The 26,115-nt window shown below is 44.1% G+C and overlaps 1 protein-coding gene across 2 annotated transcripts in view; it reads left to right on the top strand.

Annotated features, from left to right (window-relative positions):
- Window positions 1-26,115, top strand: part of cunh12orf56 (chromosome unknown C12orf56 homolog) — an 83,301-nt gene that overhangs the window by 46,473 nt on the left and 10,713 nt on the right. Inside the window, exons 7-12 of one of the 2 annotated variants that reach the window (XM_043709959.2) lie at window positions 727-833; window positions 2,038-2,127; window positions 3,679-3,796; window positions 6,814-6,888; window positions 18,536-18,610; window positions 22,906-23,084. In XM_043709959.2, coding sequence (XP_043565894.2) covers window positions 727-833; window positions 2,038-2,127; window positions 3,679-3,796; window positions 6,814-6,888; window positions 18,536-18,610; window positions 22,906-23,084 — 644 coding nt within the window. The remainder of the gene's footprint in view (window positions 1-726; window positions 834-2,037; window positions 2,128-3,678; window positions 3,797-6,813; window positions 6,889-18,535; window positions 18,611-22,905; window positions 23,085-26,115) is intronic. The other variant, XM_087997030.1, reaches the window with a different exon arrangement.

The raw sequence follows: 26,115 nt of genomic DNA, 5'->3' as shown, positions 1-26,115 counted from the left end.
GTTCACACGAAACAAAGATCCCTGACCAACCAATGACATAAATAACCAGACAACCTCTTATGGTGCGGGATCAATAGACAATGTAGCAATGTCCAAGTAGAATTAGGAAATTGCTTTTCAGATGAAGTCACTTCACCTGACAAAAGAGCAGTGCTCCAAAAGCTGTGATTTCAAACAAACCTGTTAGACTTCAATCTGGTGTTGTGTGACTTCTGATCTCTCTCAGATGTACTACTCCTTATGAGTGTGGGGGCAGAGAATAGGCTGTTTCCTTAACTGTCAAGCATCATCCAACTGGATAACAAGTCAGATTATTTGTACATTGCTATAGGAGGGCAGCATGACAGAAGGGTGGTTGTGTTAGCCAATTACTGACTGGTGAAACGTCCAGGAATATATCCAATCACAGTTGACAAGCCTATTGACATGCATAAGGCAAACATTAGCTTAAGAGTGCACATTGGGCCAGAAGACCATAGGAGCAGCAGTAGGCCATTCAGCCCATCGAATCTGTTCCATCATTCAGTGGCTGATCTAACGATTCTCCCCTCCACTTTTCCTGCCATAACCCTTTACTCCTTTGTAGATTAAAATCCATCTATACCACCTTTGAATATACTTGTGAGACCATAATTCATGATTAATTGTGAAATATATTGCATGTTGCTGTTTGTCAGGACACTGGGTTTTAACCTAAGACTCTGTTCTGTTTTGACTTGTCCACAGTCAAACGACCTGTATCCATTTCTTATCAGCAAACTTCAGGAGCACTTGCCAAAGTTTGAGAATCCCATTAGCCAGCAAGACAAGCGCAAAATGGCAGGCCACCTACAGTAAGTAATGAGTTACTGTGGGTCTACACTCGAGTACAACGAAACGTTCCAAGTCTGAGGCCAGTTTAGCCTTCAACCCATAATAGTCTTACCATGCTTCCTTGCAAATCAGAGCTCAGAATACAGGGAAAACCTGCAGCAGGATTGTGAATTCTGGCTGTAATTATGTCAGGCTTCCTGATGAGAACTTACCCAAACTACTGCATATGACTTTACACTTTGGTAATGGGTTTAGTGGGACAGTTGAGCCCAGTTGCAGATCCCAGACTGCCTATGAAACAATTACTTGAGAAAACAAATTCTTGTAATATGAAGGCAAAATACCACAGGTGTTGGAAAGCTGAAATAAAAATCACAATATTCACCAGGCCAGACTGCATCCGTGGAGAGAGAAATAGAGTTAATGTTTCAAGTCTTTTATCAGAATTGGGGAAAGGTTAGAGACATCACTGGTTTAAGCAAGTATAGAGGCAGAGCAAGGGAGGGAGGGGAAAAAACCAAAGGGGTAGTGGTGCAAGGGAAGAGAAGGTGGTAATGAGACCAGTAAAGAAATGCGATGTGGGTCTAAGTGAGGAGCAGTTGGGATTGGAAGATTTATTATCAACATCCAGCACCTGAGAAAATGAGGGCAGGGTTTAAGCTCAGCAACATTTGAACTCAGTAACCCAAACATAACATGAGGTGTTATTTCTCTAGCTGGTCCAGCGTGGGATTAGATTAGATTAGATTAGATTACTTACAGTGTGGAAACAGGCCCTTCGGCCCAACAAGTCCACACCGCCCCGCCGAAGCGCAACCCACCCATACCCCTACATTTACCCCTTACCTAACACTATGGGCAATTTAGCTTGGCCAATTCACCTGACCTGCACATTTTTGGACTTGTGGGAGGAAACCGGAGCACCCGGAGGAAACCCACGCAGACACGGGGAGAACGTGCAAACTCCACACAGTCAGTCGCCTGAGGCGGGAATTGAACCCGGGTCTCTGACGCTGCGAGGCAGCAGTGCTAACCACTGTACCACCGTGCCGCCCATAGTGAGGACAGTGCTGAGGACAGTGGGGTCTAAGTGGGAGCGGAGCTCAGAATAACAATGACACGTTCTCTGAGGCACAGGGTCACACTTACAGACTATACAGAATTATTCGGCAAAGGCGAAAAGGTCATTATTTATTGAGATCAGAACTTTCTTTTTCTGCTTAGGTTCTCCATTTTGATCGTAGAGACATTAGGCGTCATGTTCAGGGAGACTGAAACAGAACCAACACGTTTGACTCTTCTGAATGCCAACCGGTATGTGTGGCACCAATGATTCACACTCAGTTGAGGTATCGTATCTTTACAGATAGAAGACTGGTTGAACAAAAGTGCATGTTCAAAATGAGTTTTCCCGTTTGAAATTTATCACACGCGCAAGTCAGGAGTGTGATTGGAGTCTGCCTACTTTCCCGGCTGACTGCAGCTTCCTCATTGATCAAGAGGCTGAGTGCGATCCCGCACAACGCAGCCCGCTTAACCCGCACCCCATTCACCAGCTTCAACATTCAAAGTCCACTCCATCCCGTAAACCAGCCTTCCTTCCATTGACTCCATCTACACTTCCTGCTGCCTCGGAAAAGTAATCAACATCATCAAAGACCCCTCCCACCCTGGTTATACTCTCTTCCACAAGATACAAAAGTTTGAGAACGCATACCAACAGATTTAAGAATAGCTTCTTCCCCGCTGTTATCAGACAATGAACCAACCTCTCATATATTAGAGCTGAAAATATGTTGCTGGAAAAGCGCAGCAGGTCAGGCAGCATCCAAGGAACAGGAGAATCGACGTTTCGGGCATAAGCCCTTATGCCCGAAACGTCGATTCTCCTGTTCCTTGAATGCTGTCTGACCTGCTGCGCTTTTCCAGCAACACATTTTCAGCTCTGATCTTCAGCATCTGCAGCCCTCACTTTCTCCTCTCATATATTAGAGTTGATCTTTCTCTGTACCTTCTCTGTAGTTGTACCACTATGTTCTGTATTCTGTTCTAGTATCCAGCGGTACTCGTGTTATGTATTATTTGTATGGATAGCACACAAAACAATGCTTTTCACTGTATCTCAGTAAATGTGACAATAATAACAAATCAAATACAATCAAATCCCTCCACCCACCAGAGCATGATGGCTGCAGTGTATACCATCTACAACTCATCGAACATCCTTTGACAGCACCTTCCGAACCCACAAGCTCTGTCACTTACATGGACAAGAGCAACAAGAGCCTGGGAATCCTCCACCTTCAGGTTCTGCTCTGAGCCGCCCTCTATCCTGGCTGTTCTTTTGGTGTCACACAGCAATACAATTCCAGAACTCCCTCCCTCACAACACAGCAGGAATCCCTGCATCCCAAGGACAGCAGCCATCCAAGAAGGCAGCTCGGTGCCACTTACTTTAGGGCGATTAGGGATTGTCTAAAAGTGCTAGCCTTGTCAATGATGCCCGAATGCTGTGAATGAAAGAATTCAAATAAAATGTGTATATTCCCCCCATTTCAAAATTTGGATATTGGAGGAAAAGGAACAAAAGTGGAATAATTTCGTTAACACCCTGAGAGAGTATCCTCCTCAATACTGCTCCACCTCCTATGGACTCTTGTAGATAATGGTCTCATTCCAATGCTGGAAGCCACAAAGTCAACATCTCCACATTGAATCTGAGAAAGATCACTTGACAATTTTGTCTCAATGGTTAAAGATTAAACTTGAACTTAAGGAAGCTTCTAGCATCTCGCATGATAGTGGGTATCAAAAGACTAGTCTCAATTTTAATATAAATGACTGCTTTTTATTCTCATTCTCTAGAGGTATGACTGTCATGAACTTGCTGAAGATTTTAATAAGTGGTCCACAGATTCCCACACCAGCTGGTACCAACGTGCCCACTGTATCTGAAATCTCAACTAATTCTCAAGATGGTGAGGTAAGCCTCTGTAATTTCCAGCTTTACCACCTTCTGAGATCTCTGCGCTGATTGTATTCTGACATTTTGTGCATTCCCAAATTTAATCATTCCACCTCATCTTCCCAGGCGCTAAGCTCTGGAATCCAATCTGGAAACCTCTCTGCCTTATCGCAACTCCTTTTAAATGCTCCTTGAAACATATTTCTTTGATGACTTGTATAATGGAATCTGCAGCAGCAGATGGCGACAGTGAGGGAGGGCACCTAGCAGGGCAGGATGAGTAGTTGTGTTAGGACTTCCAGCAGCAGGCGGTGACAGTGAGGGAGGGCACTGAATAGTGCAGGATGAGTGGACATGGTGGGACCTCCAGCAGCAGGCAGCGACAGTGAGGGCAGGCACCGAATAGTGCAGGATGAGTGGACATGGTGGGACCTCCAGCAGCAGGTGGCAACAGCGGGCACCGAATAGTGCAGGATGAGTGGACATGGTGGGACCTCCAGCAGCAGGTGGCGACAGCGGGCACCGAATAGGGCAGGATGAGTGGACATGGTGGGACCTCCAGCAGCAGGTGGCGACAGCGGGCACCGAATAGGGCAGGATGAGTGGTCATGGTGGGACCTCCAGCAGCAGGTGGCGACAGCGGGCACCGAATAGGGCATGATGAGTGGTCATGGTGGGACCTCCAGCAGCAGGTGGTGATAGTGAGGGCGGGCACCGAATAGGGCAGGATGGGTGGTCATGGTGGGACATCCAGCAGCAGGTGGCGATAGTGAGGGCAGGCACCGAATAGGGCAGGATGAGTGGACATGGTGCGACCTCCAGCAGCAGGTGGCAATAGTGAGGGCGGGCACCGAATAGGGCAGGATGAGTGGTCATGGTGGGACTTCCAGCAGCAGGTGGCGATAGTGAGGGCAGGCACCGAATAGGGCAGGATGAGTGGTCATGGTGGGACTTCCAGCAGCAGGTGGCAATAGTGAGGGCGGGCACCGAGCGGAGCCGCTGAAGCAGTTGAACAAACCCTCCCTGGAGGAAAAGGAGGAAGGAGGCCTGATAGGCATCATAAAACAATGGATTCCCTCAACTGTAGACTTAATTCCATGCATATACTGAGTTTTTCTTGTTTAACCTTGATTTCTCTTCATATTGATAATGACATGATATCAGTGTAAAATAGAATCCCTTCTTCATGATCTTTAGGCTGTCTGTGTATTTAAATCCCATGTTATAGCAGGGCTTTGCCTGTTTGCCTGGTATTTCCTTATGTAGCTCGATGTCACCATTCTGTTTGATAAAGGTCCTGTGAAGTGAAACTGAAATGTTTTACCATTTTAAAGGTATGATAAAGATGCAAATGTTTGTTATTGAATTGTTCCATGCTGTACCTCTCCACGACGCTCTGACTCTAAGTTTCCATTCCTTCATGCCAGTAACATCACTGGAATCGACCAAACAAGGACAACAGATGGGGGAATTTTAAACTTCATGAGTTATGTCTCAAACCATACAAACCAGAGTTTCCTTGATTATTTTCGCTGGTTCAGGAACAGCACAGTGATATCAGGCCTTACTCCTGGGTCATCATTACTTACTTCCATTGATTGTGTTGTTTTGAAGAGACTTCTTACAATGGGCCTATAGGAAGTGAAGTCATTGGATTGTTCTGATGTTTCTTCATATTAAAATATTTAACTTACTAAAGAACTCACTGGGGTACCTGAATGGAAGTCAAAAACAGTTCAGAATATCTCTATATCAGTCATCTTTTTAAATTGGCACAGATGAAGGACTGGGGACTCTGACTAAAAATGTTAATTATTTTGTGATAAACCCATTTTTAGCTGCATGTATAAAACTGCTCCAGGCTACCACATGCATCAATGGATCAGTGGTCTCTTGCAATCTAAGATGTGATCTATCAGGATGAAGGAGTCTCTAGATATCTGAGGAGCCCAATTTTGGATCCACAGTGGGGGCAAGTTACAGGGTGGGGAAGTGGAATTAGCAGTTCAGGTTGGGCTTCCTTCTCCTTCCTCTGCTGCTACCCAATCACCTCGCTGTCTAATCACGAGGTATGTAAGTGGCTTTGGTGGATCAGGAGGAGCGAGACGTCAGGAGCTTCCCCCTCCCGGCCAGTGGTGCCAGTGTCTCCATCCATCAGTGCAGTGTTGAGCTGGGCAGACCAGACAGATCTAGTTAGGCTAATTAGCCAAGTAAGCTGGTTAGGCTAGGCACGGAGGGTGTTTCTCTTGTTTAGGAAGTTTAGAGCCAGGGCCTGGCCATTTAGGACTGAGGTCATGAAACATGTCTTCACTTGGAAAGAGGTGAACCTGTGGAAATCTCTAACACAGAAGGCAATGGAGGCCAGATCACTGATTATATTAAAGAAAATTAAATGTTTAAATATTAAAGGCAGCAAGGTGAATGGAGGGAAAGCCAGAATATGGTCTTGAGATAGAGGATCATCCATGATCATAATGGCAGAGCAGGCTTGAAGGGCCGAATAGCCTCCTCCCACTCCTGTTTTCTGTTTTCTTATTCCTTTCCTTTCTCCGCCCTTTGGGAGCATGAGAAAAGAGAACCTGCTGAACATTCTTTGTATGGGCTGACCCCTTGACCTTGCTGCTATGGGGTTCCCCTAAAAGGAGTGTGATCTCTGGATGGCCTCACTCTCATTGGAACACACAAGCGTCACCATCACAGAGAGAAGATCAACGATTTCTTTGTTCATGGAAAGAAACAATTACATTTATTCCTGTGCTGGTTTGCAGGTTTATTGTTTGTGATTATGCAGGTGTTTTCTAAACAAAATGTGTCCTATAATCTAACCAGCACAGTTTTTAGCTTTTAAATTGCTTCCAGAGCAATGGTTTAAACATAATTGTTGACATGTGTCCTGTTCAAATTGGTTTGAAAGTGGGACCCGTAAAGTTGCATCTAAATGCAGATGGGGGCCTATTCCCTGACTGGCGTGATGGTGTAAGACTGGGTTGTGAAAGTGTTTACAGTGCAATGGAATGAATTATTGCCTTTTACAGCTACAGAAGCTATTGCTGGAGTACAACAATGCAGTGACAACTGTTGTGTATGAAATCTTCCTCATAACTCACCAGGTGAGCGCACATTTATGTGAGATTAGCAAAGCTGTTGGGCTGTATTTTGCCGTGATACTCAGTTCTTTAACCCTGCACCTTTAACACTCTGCACATACGAGAAAAGTGTGCTGCCCTGTCCTGTGATTACTGCAGTATTTTAAGTGAAGTCCTATTTTCCTTCTCTATACTTTTAAACAAATCACTTGCCATTTGTTCCAACTATGGTTCCTTAAACGTCATCAACTGTTTTTTTTTTTGAAGACCCAGTAATATTGAAGATAAAGCTCCTTGTGAAAAGTTCTGTGGCAGATTTTGAACTACTTGGGCAAGAGTGGTCAATGGATTTGGGACAGGCCACATTCCCTGCATAGGCGCAAGTGGGTACTGCGGATGCTGGAGATTAGGGTTGAGAAAATCGACATTTCGGGCAAAAGCCCTTTATCAGGAATGAAGCCTGCTCCTTGGATGCTGCCTGACCTGCGGTGCTTTTCCAGCACCACCCTAAACATGACACATATCTAACCTCCACTGCAGCTGCCTCAGTACACTTTGTGTACTTGTGGAGAGGCACAAATGATTTTGCATTTTATTGAGGGAGTGTTCCCTTTACAGCCAAAGTATGGACCAACCATTTTAAACACGGCAAATGATGAAGACAGTAGCTTGGCTCGAGTGCTTTTCAATTGTCAAAAAATGAAATAATGACTGCAGACTTAGATCCACACCAGATGTGACCCAGCAAGCTGTTTAACTGAGAACGTTGTCTTGGCTCTGATCTTGTCTTTCAGTAGCACCCGGGGGAAGGGTCCCCTTTATAGTAATAACCTTCCCAAACCCAGACAAATGCACTGAAATAGCAAGCTCTACTTGTTCAGTCATTTTGAAGGGAGCCTTAGACAGCGAAAGACTGATGACATCTTGTGATGGTATTGAGGAAAAGAGCCTTTCTACCTCTGTATTCGCAACACAGTAAAATTAATATCTTCAACAACCCTCAAAATTGACCCCAATGGTTCCTAACCAGACATTTGGAATAACAGATCACAGACTCTGCATATGATTAATTCCTGAAAACTGGTTTGTAGCTTAAACAAAAGACCTAGCAATTTATTAACAAAGCAAAGCAAAACTATAGAACCAAGTCATCTAATTGGTCTATGCTTTAAACCCAAAAATCTTTGGTTTTCAGCCCCATTCATACAAAAAACAGACATACGCTCAAACAACACAGTTAAGGGTATAACAAAATAATAAGTCTGGCCAGATTACTGAAGTGGTTTTCACGATGTATTGTTTCACAGGGATAGCTGATAGCTTCTTGGTTGATTTTCTTAAGCTTTCGATCAGGGTCACCTTTTCAGTTCATTCAGATAGAAGCAGTAATGCTTATAACTTAGCTTTTTATTCATTGAACTTTCAAGAGCTAATAAGGGAGGTTACGCAGGGAGCTATCAATCCTTCATTCTGTAGCATTTACAGCCAGATTCCTTCTCAGAAAACACAGTCCAAAATCCAATTCAAATTCTGACCATTCCCTGACAGACTGATCATTTCCTCCATGAGGTCCCAGTTACCTTTCAATATCTGCCATCTGCTTGAGCATAAGGTCCATTCCAGACTTGCTGGAACCAATTCCCAGGGTCTGACCTCATTAAAAGCCAACTTCTGCTATCTGTTTAAATATAATTCTCTCCCATGATGACAAACGTCTGCAGAACCCTTTGATAAGGAACGAACCTCAAATTAACTTCCAAGCCTGACCTCACGAATAAACAAAAGCTCGGTTTGTTTGTTTTCCATTAAAGTAAGCTATTACTCACAGTCAACAAGTCATTTTTAGCTCACAGTTTCCAGTTCACCTCCAAACTCAATGTGATAAAAGAACAAACATAGAAATAATGATAAATCAGCAAGGACTCAAACAGTCTTAAGAAGGCCATTCAGCCTGTTACATTTGTGCCAGCCCCCTGCAAAAAAACAACTCAGCTGGCTCCTCTTCCCAGAAGACATTATTTTTCCCTTTTAGTTACTTATCCCAAGGAGCAGTGTTTGCATCTGTCCCTCCTGCACTTTCAGGTAGATCTTAGCCAGTCGTTGCGAAGAACAAAGACTTTCACATCTCCCTTTGGTTCTTTTACCAAGCACTTTACCTCCATCTGCTGTTGTTCCCGATCCCTCTGGTAACAATATTGGAACAGTACTTGAAATGTGGCTGCAAGTGGAAATGATTGTGCGAGAAGGCATGTCATTTGTGTGTATATAAATATGTCTGAAGTGTGAGTGTGTATATATATATGAATATGTGTATACATGTATGTGTGTGTATCTGTGTCTCTTCCACAAATAGCAGTGAATTCTGGATCATTTGTCAATTTTAAATCTGGAGTAGATAATTTTTTGTTTAATATTAAGGGATATAGGCAAAAGGCAAGTATGTGGCATGAGGCCACAGATCAACAGTGACCTCATTGAATGGTGCAACAGGCTTGATGTTGGGAACCTTGTTTGTGTGTCTGTATGTATGTGAGAGTACATGTATTTTGTTTGTGTGTGTGAGAGAGAGAGAGAATATGTGTGTCTGTTTCTGTGTATGAGTGTGTATGTGTCTGTGTGTATATGAGAGTATGTATGTCTGTATATGAGAGTATGTGTTCTGTATGTGTCTGTGTGTGTGTGTATGTGTCTGTGTGTATATGAGAGTATGTATGTGTGTATATGAGAGTGTGTGTTCTGTATGTGTCTGTGTGTATTTGAGAGTATGTATGTCTGTATATGAGAGTATGTGTGTCTGTGTTTGTGAGAATGTGTGTTCTGTATGTGTCTGTCTGTATAAGAGAGTATGTGTCTGTGAGAGTGTGTGTGTCTGTATGTGTGTGTGAGAGAGAGAGTATTTGTGTCTGTGTCTGTATGTGAGTGTGTGTGTGTCTGTATATGAGAGTGTATGTGTCTGTGTATGTCTGCATGTGAGTGTGTATCTGTATATGAGAGAATGTGTGTCTGTGTGTGTCTGTATGTGAGTGTGTGTGTCTGCATGCGAGAGTATGTGTGTCTGTGGGTGTCTGTATATGAGAGTATGTGTGTCTGTGTGTCTGTATGTGATTGTGTGCCTGTGGGTGTCTGTATGTGAGAGTGTATGTGTCTGTGTCTGTATGTGAGTCTGTGTGTCTGTATGTGAGTGTGTGTGTCTGTATGTGAGTGTGATTGTGGATGTCTGTATGTGAGAGCATGTGTGTCTGTGACTGTGTGTGTGTACTGTATGTGAGTGTGTGTCTGTGGGTGTCTGTATATGAGAGTGTGTGTGTGTGTCTGTATGTGAGAGTATGTGTCTGTATGTGAGAGTGTGTGTGTCTGTATGTGTGTGTGTGAGAGAGAGTATGTGTGTCTGTGTCTGTATGTGAGTGTGTGTGTGTCTGTGTATCTGTATATGAGAGTGTATGTGTCTGTGTATGTATGTGAGTGTATCTGTATATGAGAGAATGGGTGTCTGTATATGAGAGTATGTGTGTCTGTATGTGAGTATGTGTCTGTGAGTGTCTGTATGAGAGTTTATGTGTCTGTGTATGTCTGTATGTGAGTGTATGTGTCTGTGTGTATGTGAGAGTATATGTGTCTGTGTATCTGTATATGAGAGTGTATGTGTCTGTGTATGTCTGTATGTGTGAGTGCCTGTATGTGAGACTATGTGTGTCTGTATATGAGAGTGTATGTGTCTGTCTGTATGTGAAAGTGTGTGTGTCTGTATGTGAGTGTGTATGTCTGCATGCGAGTGTTTGTGTGTCTGTATGTGAGTGTGTGTCTATGTCTGTATGTGAGTGTGTGCCTGTATGTGAGAGTATGAGTGTCTGTATATGAGAGTGTATGTGTCTGTGTGTCTGTATGTGAAAGTATGTGTGTCTGCATGCGAGTGAGTGTGTCTGCATGCGAGTGTGTGTGTGTGTGTCTGTATGTGAGTATGTGTCTGTATATGAGAGTATGTGTGTCTGTGTGTCTGTATATGAGAATGTATGTGTCTGTGTGTGTCTGTATGTGAGTGTGTGTGTCTCTGTGAGAGTGTGTGCCTGTATGTGAGAGTATGTGTGTCTGTATGTGAGTGTGTCTGTATATGAAAGTATATGTCTGTGTGTATCTGTATGTGAGAGTATGTGTGTCTGTATATGAGAGTGTATGTGCCTGTATGTGAATGTGTGTGTCTCTATGTGAGAGTGTGTCTGTCTGTATATGAGAGTGTATGTGTCTATGTGTGTCGGGGATGTGAGTGTGTGTGTCTCTGTGAGAGTGTGTGTGCCTGTATGTGAGAGTATGTGTGTCTGTATGTGAGTGTGTCTGTATATGAGAGTATGTGTCTGTGTGTATCTGTATGTGAGAGTATGTGTGTCTGTATATGAGAGTGTATGTGTCTGTGTTTGTCTGTATGTGAGTATGTGTCTGTATGTGAGAGTGTGTCTCCGTGTCTGTCTGTATGCAAGAGTGTGTGTCTGTATGTGAGAGTATGTGTGTCTGTGTGTGTCTGTATGTGAGTGTGTGTGCGTGTGAGAGTATGTATGTCTGTGTGTGAGTGTGTGTATGTCTACATGTGTGTGCCTGTCTGTGGGTGTCTGTATATGAGAGTATGTGTGTGTCTGTCTGTATATGAAAGTGTGTGTGTGACTGTATATGAGAGTATGTGTGTGTCTGTATGTGAGAGTGTATGTGTCTGTATGTGAGAGTGGGTGTGTCTGTATATGAGAGTATATGTCTGTATATGAGAGTATATGTGTCTCTGTGTGTCTGTATGTGAGTGAGTGTGTGTGTGTCTGTAGGTAAAAACAAGGACTGCAGATGCTGGAAACCAGAGTCTAGATTATAGTGATGCTGGAAAAGCACAGCAGGTCAGGCAGCATCCGGGGAGCAGGAAAATCGAAGTTTCGAGCAAAAGCCCTTCATCAGGAATAGAGGCAGGGTGCCTGCAGAGTGGAGAGATAAATGAGAGGGGGGTAGAGGTGGGGAGAAAGTAGCATAGAGGACAATAGGTGAATGGGGGTGGGAATGGAGGTGATAGGTCAGAGAGGAGGGTGGAGTGGATAGGTGGAAAGGAAGATAGGCAGGTAGGACAGGTCATGGGGATGGTGCCGAGCTGGAAGATTGGAACTGGGGTAAAGCGGGGGAAGAGGAAATGAGGAAACTGGTGAAGTCCACGTTGATATCCTGGGGTTGAAGTGTTCCGAGGTGGAAGTTGAGGCATTCTTCCTCCAGGCGTTGGGTGGTGAGGGAGCAGTGGTGGAGGAGGCCCAGGACCTGCATGTCCTCGGCAGAGTGGGACGGGGAGTTGAAATGTTGGGCCACAGGGCGGTGTGGTTGATTGGTGCGGATGTCCAGGAGATGTTCCCTAAAGCGCTTTGCTAGAAGGCGTCCAGTCTCCCCAATGTAGAGGAGACCAAATCCGGAGCAACAGATACAATAAATGATATTGGTGGATGTGCAGGTAAAACTTTGATGGATGTGGAAGGCTCCTTTGGGGCCTTGGATGGAGGTGAGGGAGGAGGTGTGGGTGCAGGTTTTGCAATTCCTGTGGTGGCAGGAGAGGGTGCCAGGATGGGAGGGTGGGTTGTTGGGGGGTGTGGACCTGACCAGGTAGTTACGGAGGGAACGGTCTTTGCGGAAGACGGAAAGGGGTGGGGAGGGAAATATATCCCTGGTGGTGGGGTCTGTTTGGAGGTGGCGGAAATGTCGGCGGATGATTTGGTTTATGCGAAGGTTGGTAAGGTGGAAGGTTAGCACCAGGGGGGTTCTGTCCTTGTTACGGTTGGAGGGATGGGGTTTGAGGGGCGGGATGCGGATGAGATGCATTGGATGGCATCTTTAACCACGTGGGAAGGGAAATTGCAGTCTCTAAAGAAGAAGGCCATCTGGTGTGTTCTGTGGTGGAACTGGTCCTCCTGGGAGCAGATACGGCGGAGGCAGAGGAATTGGGAATACGGGATGGCGTTTTTGCAGGAGGTAGGGTGGGAAGAGGTGTAATCCAGGTAGCTGTGGGAGTCGGTGGGTTTGTAAAAAATGTCACCGTCAAGTCGGTCGTCATTAATGGAGATGGAGAGGTCCAGGAAGGGGAGGGAGGTGTCAGAAATGGTCCAAGTGAATTTAATGTCGGGGTGGAATGTGTTGGTGAAGTTGATGACCTGCGGGAGCACGAGGTGGCGCCAATGCAGTCATCAATGGCACGGAGGAAGAGGTGGGGAGTGGTGCCAGTGTAACTATGGAAGATGGACTGTTCTACATAGCCATCAAAGAGACAGGCATAGCTGGGGCCCATATGGATGCCCATGGTCTGCCTTTGGTCTGGAGGAAGTGGGAGGATTCGAAGGAAAAATTCTGGAGGAAGTGGGAGGATTTGAAAGAGAAACCTGGAGGAAGTGGTAGCCATGGGAACCCGTATGGGCCCCAGCAATGTGTCTGTATATGAGAGTATGTGTGTCTCTGTGTGTCTGTATATGAGAGTATGTGTGTTTGTGTGTCTGTATATGAGTGTATGTGTGTCTGTGTTTGTACGTGAGTATGTGTCTGTGTGTGTGAGGGTATGTGTGTCTGTATATGAGAGTGTATGTGTCTGTGTTTGTCTGTATGGGAGTATGTGTCTGTATGTGAGTGTGTGTGTCTGTATGTAAGAGTGTGTGTCTGTATGTGAGAGTATGTGTGTCTGTATGTAAGTGTGTCTGCATATGAGAGTATCTGTCTGTGTGTCTGTATGTGAGTGTGTGTCTATATGTAAGAGTTGTGTGTCTGTATATGAGAGTATGTATGTGTCTGTATATGAGAGTATGTGTGTCTGTATATGAGAGTGTATGTGTCTGTGTGTGTCTGTATGTGAGAGTGTGTGTCTGTATGTGAGAGTGTGTCTGTATGTGAGAGTATGTGTGTCTGTATATGAGAGTGTGTCTGTGAGAGTGTGTGTGTCTATATGAGAGTATGTGTGTCTGTATGTGACAGTGTGTGTCTGTATGTTACAGTGTGTGTCTGTTATATGAGAGTGTGTCTGTTTGTGAGAGTGTGTGTCTATATGAGAGTATGTGTGTCTGTATGTGACAGTGTGTGTGTATGTGACAGTGTGTGTGTCTGTATGTGAGAGTGTGTCTGTGAGAGTGTGTGTGTCTATATGAGAGTATGTGTGTCTGTATGTTACAGTGTGTGTGTCTGTATGTTACAGTGTGTGTGTCTGTATGTTACAGTGTGTGTGTCTGTGTGTATATGTTTATATTTGTGTCTGACTTTTGTTGCAGAAGCTGCACTTGCAATATTTTTTTCCGATGACCTTTTTCTATCCAGATGTTCTTTTAACTTCAAATCTCCTCAATGGTCAGAAAGAAAACTAATTCCCAAGCTTCACTCTTGGTTTCTCAGCTCAAGTTGTAAGGGCATAAGGCCAGAATACTCAAAAACAAGTTGCTATGGCAACCCAGGCAATAATATGTCACTAAGAGTAGTGTAATAGACCTTATACTGTCAAACAGCCCCTGTCCTTTGAACAGATAATTGGCCTGTCACATTTGAAAGGAACAGATTCAGGGCTAAATGAAGAAACATAGTAAGTCCATTGTTGTAAAAATAAACTCATGATTCTTCTTAATTCAAAGCTGAAGAATGAGAAGTAATTTGTAAAGTATTAAAAATGTTACACATGGCAGTTCAGCTTCAAACTTCCATTTTGAGAGCTTTGGCTGGTTCTGACCTGTTGTCTAAATTGGAACTGGGTGAGGGGTCCATCTGTTGTTGGAAAGATAATTCACGATGGTTCATTTTTATGCCAATTCCTGATGTGACCAGACTACCAAGTGGAGTGAGGATCCTAGCTCTTCTTTGTTCTGCTTTCTTCTAGTGTCAGAAAGGGTGGTGATGATAGTTGGACATATTTTATCATTTAACTTCCTCCCCCTCCCAGGCATTGGCTGCTCGACATATAAATCATTAAGCTGCCCCGCACATGGAAGGAAATCCACTCAAATTAAAACATTGTTCAGAATATGCTTAACTTGGTAAAGTTCAAAAATGTTGGAGAGAAACATCAAAGCTTTCAGATTAATGAGTTCAATTAAATCTGTATGGAGATTGTGATACTGCATACAAATCTGAAATATTTGAACAGAGCATAGCTATGAATTTAAAACATAGTTGAATTCCACTAATTCTAATTTACTCTTAACCAGCTGGATTGTTTCAGGACTAATTTTAAGATTAAGATTTAGTTTGAAATCAGCTCTAATTGCATTTATAAAAGCTGACTAATGATTGAAACAAGAAATTGAAAACAGAAATTGCTAGAAAAGCTCAGCAGGTCTGGCAGCATCTGTGGAGAGAAATCAGAATTAACGTTTCAGGTCAAGTGACTGTTTCTCTGAGGAATGTTACCTCTGATTTCTCTCCACAGATGCTGCCAGACCTGCTATGCTTTTTCAGCAATTTCTGTTTTTGTTTCTGTTTTTTTGGGTTTTTTTATTTGACTAATGATCGAATTGTACTTAATGGATTAATAGTATATTCCTGTATGCATTACATTTACACTGTTTATGGGTTCAGAATTGTGAGAAATGAACACACATCTATATGAAGGAAAAGAATGCATCAAAACCTGGGATCGGGAACCTGATGCCTCAATAAATTCTTGGTTCCAGCCCTGTGTCACCAACACATCACCATGGTACCATTTTGGAATGCTAATGCCCCATTTGGCATGAGGTGAGCTTGGTACCAGGGATCCCTGGAAGGTAGACGCTGGCTGCAGAGGACCAGCAGCAAAGGAAGATGGCGGCCAAGATGGGGCCTGTCCTTGACAGCAGGTTAAACGTAGACACATACAGAACAGAAACAGACCCTGCTGTCCAACCAGTCCATGCTCATCATAATCCAAACTAAACTAGTCCCACCTGCCTGCTCCTGGCCAATATCCCTTCAAACTTTTCCTATTCGTGTACTTATCAAATGTTTTAAATGTCTTTTAAATGTTGTAACTGTGCCCGCATCCACCACTTCCTCTGGAGTTTCATTCCATGCTCAAGCCACCCTCCATGTAAAACATTTGCCCCTCATATCTTTTTCAAATCTCTTTCCTTTCACTTTAAAAATATGCCCTCTAGTCTCGAAACCACCACACCCTCCCAGGGAAAAGACATCTACCATTAACCTCATGATTTTATAAATCTCTATAAGGTCATCTGTCTTATGCTCCAGTGAAAACATCCCAGCCAATCCAGCCTCTCCTTCTAACTGAAACCTTCCATACCCGGCAACATTCTGGTAAAATCTGGGAAACACATTGCCAAAACATAGTATTACACGAGACGCCCATATTTTATGATGAGATATTGACGTAGCGGTAACATCACTGGATTAGTAATCCAAAGGCCCATACTGATGGCTGTACGAACATGGATTCACATATTAGAAGGCAACTGGCAGGCTTTTAAATTCACTTCAAAAATTGAAATATGAAACTGGTCTCTATAATTGTGACCATGAAACCATCATCGATTATTGTAAAAACCCACCTGGTTTACAAATATCCTTTAGCGAAGGAAATCTGTCATTTTTACCTCTTCTGGCCTACTCCAAACCTACAATAATGTTGACATTTAAAAGCCCTCTAAAATAGCAAGCCACTTAGTTCATGGGCAACAGAGTAAATAATGCCCTAACATATTTCATTGTTTAAAAATGAAATTTCAGTTCTCTGTGCATTGAATCTAACAGGAATGTAATAATCTTCACCAGACTCGATGCGTTCATCAAATTATGCATTGAAAATTGCCCTTCAGTTCTCCCACCTTTTAAGAAACACTTCAAAGAACTTTAACAGACTGTTAATAGGAGACTAGCGTATCCGCTTTCGCTCTCCCCTCCTTGCCTTTGAAAATGCTGGTGGCTCCTAGAGGCATCAGGATCCACAGACATCCCATGTACTCGATTCCCACCCTGTGGGCAATTGAACATCCAGCAGAAGGTATCCTCTTGTGAACTTTGCAGCTCAAGGGTTTGAATCTGTAAAACATGTTCATTCACAATTAGCAAACAGGTTAGTTCAGATTGTCTCAGTAATAGAAGTTTATTTTGTAAAGTACAGATCGACAAGAGTTTAAAGGCCATGCAATATCTAGACTCTGGAGTAAAAATTATAATTTGTGCAGGGCAAGGTTTAATTCTATCTTCATCAAATGAAAATGTTGTGTTGCTAACAAAAATGAACCATTTTTCAGCATCTGCAGGCAAATGCCAAATGTTCCTCAACTCTCTTAATTGTTAACTTTTATAGTGTAAAGATGCCAGATTTCAGTGTGATACTGATTCTTGTTCTTTTAAATCAACACAAGTGGCCATGCAACTTTTTAATTCCAACAATAGTCAACTATTGTTAAAGATACCTGATGAATGAGTTGCTTGCTTACTAACTGAAAAGTTGACATCAGTGGGGCACAGATTCAAAGTATTTGGGGAGGCAAAAAGGACTGGTGGAGACATGAGAATCTGTTTGTAGGAATGGTTTTGATTTGGAATACACTGATCGGGCGGGGAACAGGTTGGATTGCAGCTTTCCATTTAGCAGTAAATTCTTAAGAGACAGAAATCACTGTCATGTGGGCAAAGAGCAGAGCAGCAGCATAGAGTCATCGAGATGTACAGCACAGAAACAGACCCTTCAGTCCAACATGTCCATGCTGACCAGATATCATAAACTGATCGAGTCCCATTTGCCAGCACCCGGCCCACATCCCTCTGAACCCTTCCTATTCGTATACCCATCCAGATGGCTTTTAAATGCTGTCATTGTACAGGCCTCTACCACTTCCTATAGCAGCTCATTCCATACACATACCACCCTCTGCGTGAAAAGGTTCCTTTTATATCTTTCCCCTCTTACCATAAACCTATGCCGTCTCATTCTGAACACCCCCACCCCAGGGAAAACCCCTTGTCTATTTATCCTATCCATGCCTCTTATGATTTTATAAACAGCAGTAACTGAATTAGTCTTCAAATGAGCTAGCACAGACTCGGAGGACTGACTGTCCTGTATTGTACTATTTTGTGATTCTGTAGAGACATTATTAAGCTCATCTAATGAGTAGATACACAAGAAACAGAATGAGTAGACCATTCAGCCCATTGAGCCTGCTCTGTCATTTACTATAATCGTGGCTGACCTTAGACTTCAGCTTCACTTTCCTTCCCATTGCACAAATCTGATGATTCTTTGCGAGATGGGAAATCTATCCATCCCAGCCTTCAATGATGATGCACTAAAATCCTCTGGGTTAGAAAATTCCACAGCGTCACATCCCTTTCAGTGAAGTCATTTATCCTCTTTTATTTCTGCACTAAATGATCAACATCTTCTCCTGATCTTTTGCCTGGGTCTGATTGAGCTGTCTTGGTCATGGCAATAGCTGACACCACAAGTGTCCTTGGGCTATCAGTGGGTAAACAGGTAAGGTTCCCTCTTGTACGCTGACCCGTTATTTATATTGATACAAAAGAGTAGTCGCTTGAATTCAGATACCAGCCCATCATATGTGGAATCGAAGCAGAACAGGAACCAACAGCATTTTGGAGAAAGGGCGAGGAAGATGCGTGAAATCATAATTTTTGTTTCAACCTCAAAAATAATGTATTTAGGAACTGGATAAACTCCATTCTCTTACAGGGAAACTGGGGATCAGCCTCTGGGAACTTGACGGTTGGATGGTTGATGGTTGCTCTAAAGAAACTTCCTTCCATGGTAAGCATTTACCACAATTTTCAGCAACACTAATGTCTGTATGGTGCCATGAACTGAATTAATACCAAATACTACATTGGCAATAGATCTTCCAAGCACATCTGATTCAAATAATCTTGATCTTAGACACTTAAGTTTTTTTTGGGTCATGTTGTGTCACTGGCAAGTTCAGAATTCATTACCCATCCCTAATTACCATTTTTGAGGGTAGTTAAGAGTCAGCCATATTGCTGTGGATCACATGCAGGCCAGACCAGGTAAGGCCAGATCTCCTTCCTGAAAAGACATTAGTGAATCAGGTGAGTTTTTACAAGCAAATATTTTTCTTTTATTCATTCACGGGATGCGGATGTTTCTGGCGAGGCCAGTATTTATTGCCCATCCCTAATTACCCAGAGGGCATTTAAGAATCAACCACATTGCTGTGGATCTGGAGTCACATGTAGGTCAGACCAGATAAGGATGGCAGATTTCCTTCCCTAACAGGCATTAGTGATCCAAAAATCGGCAAGGGTTTCATGGTCATCACTCAACTCTTAATTCCAGATTTTTTATTGAATTCAAATTTCACCATCTGCCGTAGCTGGATTCATACCCGGATCTCTGGATTAACAGTCCAGCAATAATACCATTAGGCTGAATATGGTTTCATGGTCACCATTACAGGATTAGCTTTTGACTCCAGTCTTTAGTAATTAAGTTTGCATTATCTCAACAGTCTGATTTATGGAGAAGTCTGTAGTCTCTGCTATTAATCATATCTGCATAATATGCAAAAGTAATAACTTAGCTGCTCAGGAAATTAATCTTCCCTGAAGATGTAATTTTGTTATGGTAACCTTTTGGCAGGAATTGTGGGCTAATCATAGTAAGACTGAGTGATTTTAGTTTGATCAAGCTACCCTTTATTTCACAAATTTTTTACCAGGGCCCTATGCTCACATCCTTCCTCTTGCACACACTTATGTGTACCCCATACCGTCAAAAACTCTACCATCTTCACCTTCCCCCACAGTCTCATAAAAACAGTGGAGGTTCAAAGAGACATTTAGTCCAGTTATGTAATTTTTGGTACCTGTTGAAGACATTTAATGATTTATAAAATCATGAGGGGCATAGATAAAGTGAATAGCAGCGGCCATTTCCCTGAGGTGGTGGAGTTCAAAACAAGGGGGTTTATTTTTAAGGGGAGAGGGGAAAGATTTAAAAGAGACCTGAGGGGCAATGTTTGCACACAGAGGGTGGTTTGTATGGGGAGTGAACTGCCAGGTGAAATGCTAGATACAGGATTACAGCATTGAAAGAAATTTGGACAAGTACATGAATAGGAAAGAGGGATATGGGCCAACACAGACAAGTGGGACTAGTTGAGTTTGGGAAATTTGGTCGGCATGGACAAGTTGGACTGAATGGTCTGTTTCTGTGCGGTATGACTCTATGACATTTGAATAAAATAAAAGGCCAATGGAATGCTGGCCTTTAGATTTAGAGGAGTAGAATACAGGGGAGCAGAAGTCATGACTGAGCTATACAAAGCCATGGTAAGATGACAACTGTGAGCAGCTGTAGGCACCACAAATGAGGAAGGGTATATTGGTCTTGGAGGAATGTAGCACAAGATTACCAAAATTATGCCAAGACTCAAATTACAAGGACCAGGAATGTAATAAAGGATGAGGGAAGATTTGGTCAAAATTTTCACCTGATAGAATAGATGGAGAGAAGCTATGATTATTCAGAGGGAACCTAAGGTCTGGCTTTTCACAGAGTCATGAAGACTTTGTGTCTTAACTAAAATGGCACTGGGTCCCTGGATTCAGAAGTCCCACCCCCATTTTCAATAGATCCTGTTTTCGCCAGTAGGGGAAGGGATGGATTGGGTTCACATAAATGGGAAATCCAAGCTCAGCAGAGCCACTTGGATACAGTGTTGAGTTCACAGTTTGTTTGACAAAACTCCAAGAAGTTAAGGGATTATCAGTCTTTGATGTTGAATTCTCAACACAAATTTTGTTTTTAATAAGGGATTTAGTTACAATTTGAAGGAATTGAAATGTATTGAATAGGGTTTAGTAAATGAGGTTTGTAAAAAAAAATGGTGAAGTCTGCAAAAGAAACTTTTCAACTTTAGTTCATTTCATCCCAACATGGCTCCTGAGGTTTGCCCATGGTGGATGTTGGGTGAGTTGGTACAGAAGGTGGAAGAGAAAAAGGGAAGCGGTGGGGCATGGGCTGGCACGAGTAGGCATTAATTTGGAATAGGGAGTCTAAGGGGCCATGTGGGTGAGTAGAGGAGAGTAGGTTGACATGGAGGGTATGAGGGCTAATGGGGGTGCGTGGGGGAATGGGTTTGTTTGGGTAGGGCATGGGGTCTGTGAGGGATGAGGGCTAGTAAGCTTCACCACTTCTATTATGATTGGGGTGAAGTCCCTGAGTTTGGAACTGCCTTCCACAAATGCATGATCAGATGTAATGTTTAGATCCGGGGTTGATACATTTTTGTTATGTACAGATATTAATCGATGTGTGGAGCAGATGGGCCTAGATCATGATCTCACTGAATGATGACAGGCTAAAGGGACTATATCTCCTCCTCATGTTCTAATTCTCCTCCCCTACACCCACCCACTCACCCATTTGCTCCCCTTTCCTCTCACACTCCCTGTTGTTCTAGAAAGAACTTGTCACTGTGTGAATTGTTCTTCACCCCAGACTGCCCCATTCTCATTCACTTCATTTTGTCTTGCTTCATTTCATTTTACTCTGGTTTTATCTGTTTAATCTTCGGTTTTATGTCAGCAAAATCTCCCTCTCTTCCCTGGCCTTTCATTTTCTCTAACACTTACCCTGCAGGGAATAGTACAATTAAGTAATCCTCCTTTTGACAGAGTGCAAATCAATAATCTAAACTGAAAAAGAATGATCTCTTCCACTCCCTGATTCCTGTGAGCATCAGTGTCAAATAAGTCCTTTCAAGTGTGTTTTATAAGCCATTTGAGAAAATAAATGATCTGGCAGTGAACCAAACACCAGCACATTTTTGCTAGAGCAAGGAATTAGAACAAAGACCAGGAACAGGCCCTTCAGCCCACCATATCTGTGCTGACCATGATACTATTCTAAACCAATCCCATCTGTTTGCACATGGTCTATATCCCTGGATTGTTGCCTGTTCATGTGTCTGTCTAAATGCCCCTTCAAGGTTGCTACAAGGGTATTTGTAAGTTTCGCACCAGCAATTGGGAGAGAACACATTCTGAGTGAGATACTCGAGGGGAATGGCCTCTCAGGGGAATAAAGCAGCAGCCAAATTCTTGGCACTACAGTTGGCTCTGCTGCACAGGACAGAAGGAGAATCTGTGGGAATGTGAGAGTAAAAGGGGATTCAATTCTAACACAGAAAACAACAAGTTAGGAATTTTCCTCTGGGAACATTGCCTTCCTTGGGGATAAATGGAGGAACATCTGCAAAGTAATGATGGGAAATTGGCGGGATGAGGTCTCTATGTACACACAACACACAGACACACACACCCCAACCCATACTTCCACTGACTAGAAGGTTCTCCTAGCTGAAGCAAAAACAGAAATTTACATTACGTTTTAGTGGTTAAAACGAAGTGTGGCAGTTTGTAAAGCAATTGAATTGTCTTTGTCAGCAACCTTAGACGATATTTTGTGAAATCGCATCATATGTATATTAAATACCATTACTGTAATAAAGTCTTTGTCATAAATGTGTGAATACTGTTAGTAGCCTGGGGTGGCACGGTGGTTAGCACTGCTGCCTCATAGTGCTGGGACTTTGGTTTGATTCCCAACTCAGGCGACTGTCTGTGTGGAGTTTGCACATTCTCCCCGTGTCTGCGTGAGTTTCCTCCCACAATCCAAAGATGTGCAGGTTAGGGGAATTGGCCATGCTAAATTGCACATAGTGTAGGTTATTAGTCAGGTGTAAATAAATGGTAGGCAAAAGTGAGGACTGCAGATGCTGGAAACCAGAGTCTAGATTAGAGTGGTGCTGGAAAAGCATAGCAGGTCAGGCAGCATCCGAGGAGCAGGAAAATCGATGTTTCGGGCAAAAGACCTTCATATGGAATGGGTTTGGGTGGATTACTCTTCGGCGGGTTGGTGTGGACTTGTTGGGCTGAAGGGCCTGTTTCCACACTGTAGGGAATCTAAATTCTCACTACAATGCATATATTTCCACTGTGTTCTATATGTACATCTATTGTGATTAATATATTTCTGTTTTAATAGACATGTTTCTATAAACGTATATGTTTCTGTTTCAGTTGCCTTTTATTGACCAGATGATGAAACACATCATTAAGATGGTGCTACCTCCAATACATATCATGAGCCCCACTCAGGCTTTGCAACTTTTTCAACAATTCTACATCCTGAACACTTGTATCCAGTACAGCAGTGACTTGGCAGAACATATCAGGAATAAATACAGTGAAGAATTTAGGTAAGGAAAGATCACTGTTTATCTCCCTGTACAGTACACACGTTATTTATGGGATGTAAAATACCTCATGGGGACAAACTAAAGGAAAACAGTTGTTCATCGTGGCTAACCTGCTAACAAACCTCTCTCAGAAGCTGCACATTTCAAAACCACCGGGCTGCACCAGATCCCGGTCCCACTGCAGGGTCGGGCCTGACTAGATCCCAGTCCCACTGCAGGGTCGGGCCTGACCAGATCCCGGTCCCACTGCAGGGTCGGGCCTGACCAGATCCCGGTCCCACTGCAGGGCCGGGCCTGAACAGATCCCGGTCCCACTGCAGTGCCGGGCCTGAACAGATCCCGGTCCCACTGCAGGGCCGAGCCTGAACAGATCCCAGTCCCACTGCAGGGCCGGGCCTGACCAGATCCCGGTCCCACTGCAGGGCCGGGCTGCACCAGATCCCGGTCCCACTGCAGGGCCGGGCCTGACCAGATCCCGGTCCCACTGCAGGGCCGGGCTGCACCAGATCCCGGTCCCACTGCAGGGCCGGGCCTGACCAGATCCCAGTCCCACTGCAGGCCCGGAATGACCAGATCCCGGTCCCACTGCAGGGCCGGGCTGCACCAGATCCCGGTCCCACTGCAGGGCCGGGCCTGACCAGATCCCGGTCCAACTGCAGGGCCGGGCTGCACCAGATCCCGGTCCCACTGCAGGGCCGGGCCTGACCAGATCCCAGTCCCACTGCAGGGCCGGAATGACCAGATCCCGGTCCCACTGCAGGGCCGGGCTGCACCAGATCCCGGTCCCACTGCAGAGCCGGGCTGCACCAGATCCCGGCCCCACTGCAGGGTCGGGCTGCACCAGATCCCGGTCCCACTGCTGGGCCGGGCTGCACCAGATCCCGATTCCACTGCAGGGCCGGGCTGCACCAGATCCTGATTCCACTGCAGGGCCGGAATGACCAGATCCCGGTCCCACTCTATGGTCGGGATGCACTAGATCCCGATTCCACTGCAGGGCCAGGCTGCACCAGATCCCGGTCCCACTGCTGGGCCGAGCTGGACTGGATCCTCGTTCCACTGCAGGGCCGGACCTGACCAGATCCCGGTCCCACTCTAGGGTCGGGCTGCACTAGATCCCAATTCCACTGCAGGGCCGGGCTGCACCAGATCCCAGTCCCACTGCTGGGCCGAGCTGGACTGGATCCTCGTTCCACTGCAGGGCCGGGCTGGATCAGATCTGATCCCAGTGCAGGGCTGCACCTGATCCCAATGTAGTACCGGGCCAGACCAGATCCTGATGCAGGGCTGTACAGGGCCTGGCTGGATCAGATCCCAATTACAGCAAGTCTCCCTGAAAAGCCCATATAAAGACTGTGAACCACTGTAAACGGCAGCAATCCTGTTACTGGTAACCCTAAGATCCTATCTAGACATTTGATAGTTAAAAAAGTATTTTTGTAGTATTATCCTACTAATGTTGTCATACAAACGTTTGGTTACACAAGGCTTTTGATAACCAGCCCTAATATGTCTGTATGTAGCTCAGTGTGCAATTTTGTTTGACTCCTGTGAAGCATATTGAAAATACAAGTTGTTATATATCCCACCATAAAAAAATCCTATTGTTTAAGAGTTAGTGTCATTCATTAATGATATAAAATAATTTGCCCCGGCAATTTGGATCAATTTTTTTTTAATTTATCCATTTTGGGGGAAGTGGGCATTGCTGGCTGGGCCAGCATTTATTGCCTGTCCCTAGTTGCCCTGGAGGAGGCGGTGGTGAGCTGCCTTCTTGAACCGCAGCAGACCACCTGCTATGGGTTGTCCCACAATGCCATTAGGGGAGGAATTTCAAACACCATTGAAGTCTCAAGTCTAATTTGTCAATCAAGTTTTGCAAAAATATCATACTTCAGTCACCGTTAGACGTGTCATTTCTGCTTCATACTCATGCTACATTTGACTGTAATTTGGAGTTGTTAGACTTCTAAAGCTTTTCCTTGCCCCTTTTCTCAATAATTAAACTTCAAACGATTGACTAACAGCTGCTTCCGGCAAGAGGAAAATGCAGTATATATTACTGCCCGGCCGAAACAGAGTATCATTTAACTTATTACAAACAGTGCTGGGAAGTCTGGTTCCAACTATTAACAGGCATGTACCCCAGTGGAGGAGGAAGCATGGTCTGGAGACAAGTCACATTCAGTTTTTACAAGATGAAAGTAAAATGGAGAGAGATTAATCCATCCTTCTTGTCCTAGTATCCTTAATTATCTCAAATTCCTACTGTTTAAGCATTACTTCCTGACAGAAAAGCAGAGTGCTAGAAATGCTCAGCAGATCTGGCAGCATCTGTAGAGAGAGAAAAACAGCAGGACTGTAAAACGTTTGAGGCGTTGTATCAGTTTTTTTTTAATTCAAAGTAAGTACCGCGATAGGCAAAGGTAAGAACGAAAGGAAAAGGTTCGCTTTTAGGGTGGAAGCTGGGAATGATTAGGCGATTCAAGAGTGATGGTGCAAGCTAAAACAAAACAAGTGGTATTGGGACAAGAAACAAAGAGGAGGCGTAAATGGCAACACAAGAAACATGACCACAGCTGTTGACTGAAAAACAGGAACAGTGGTTATGATCTGAAATACTTGAACTCAGTATTAGATTAGATTCCCTACAGTATGGAAACAGGTCCTTCAGCCCAACCAGTCCACACTGACCCTCCACAGAGTAACCCCCCAGACCCATTTCCCTCTGACTAATGCACCGAACACCAAGGGCAATTTAGCATGGCCAATTCACTTGACCTGCACATCTTTGGATTGTGGGAGGAAACCCACACAGACACTGGGAGAATGTGCAAACTCCACACAGCCACTCACCCGAGGCTGGAATCGAACCTGGGTCCAACGTGCTGTGAGGCAGCAGTGCTAACCACTGAGCCACCCTGAGTCCAGAATATTTTAATATGTGCTGTTGTCATTTGCATTTCCTTTAGAACCCTTTAATTCTTTCCTGTTTTACACCAACATCCCTTTGTCATTTAGCCTCTCCTGC

This window comes from Chiloscyllium plagiosum, unplaced genomic scaffold (genome assembly GCF_037043375.1).
Source record: "Chiloscyllium plagiosum isolate Xiang-an unplaced genomic scaffold, Cpla_swu_hap1 HiC_scaffold_19, whole genome shotgun sequence".
Classification (NCBI taxonomy): domain Eukaryota; kingdom Metazoa; phylum Chordata; class Chondrichthyes; order Orectolobiformes; family Hemiscylliidae; genus Chiloscyllium; species Chiloscyllium plagiosum.
Note: the sequence above shows the minus strand (reverse complement) of the source record. Positions and strands in the feature narration are given on the sequence as shown.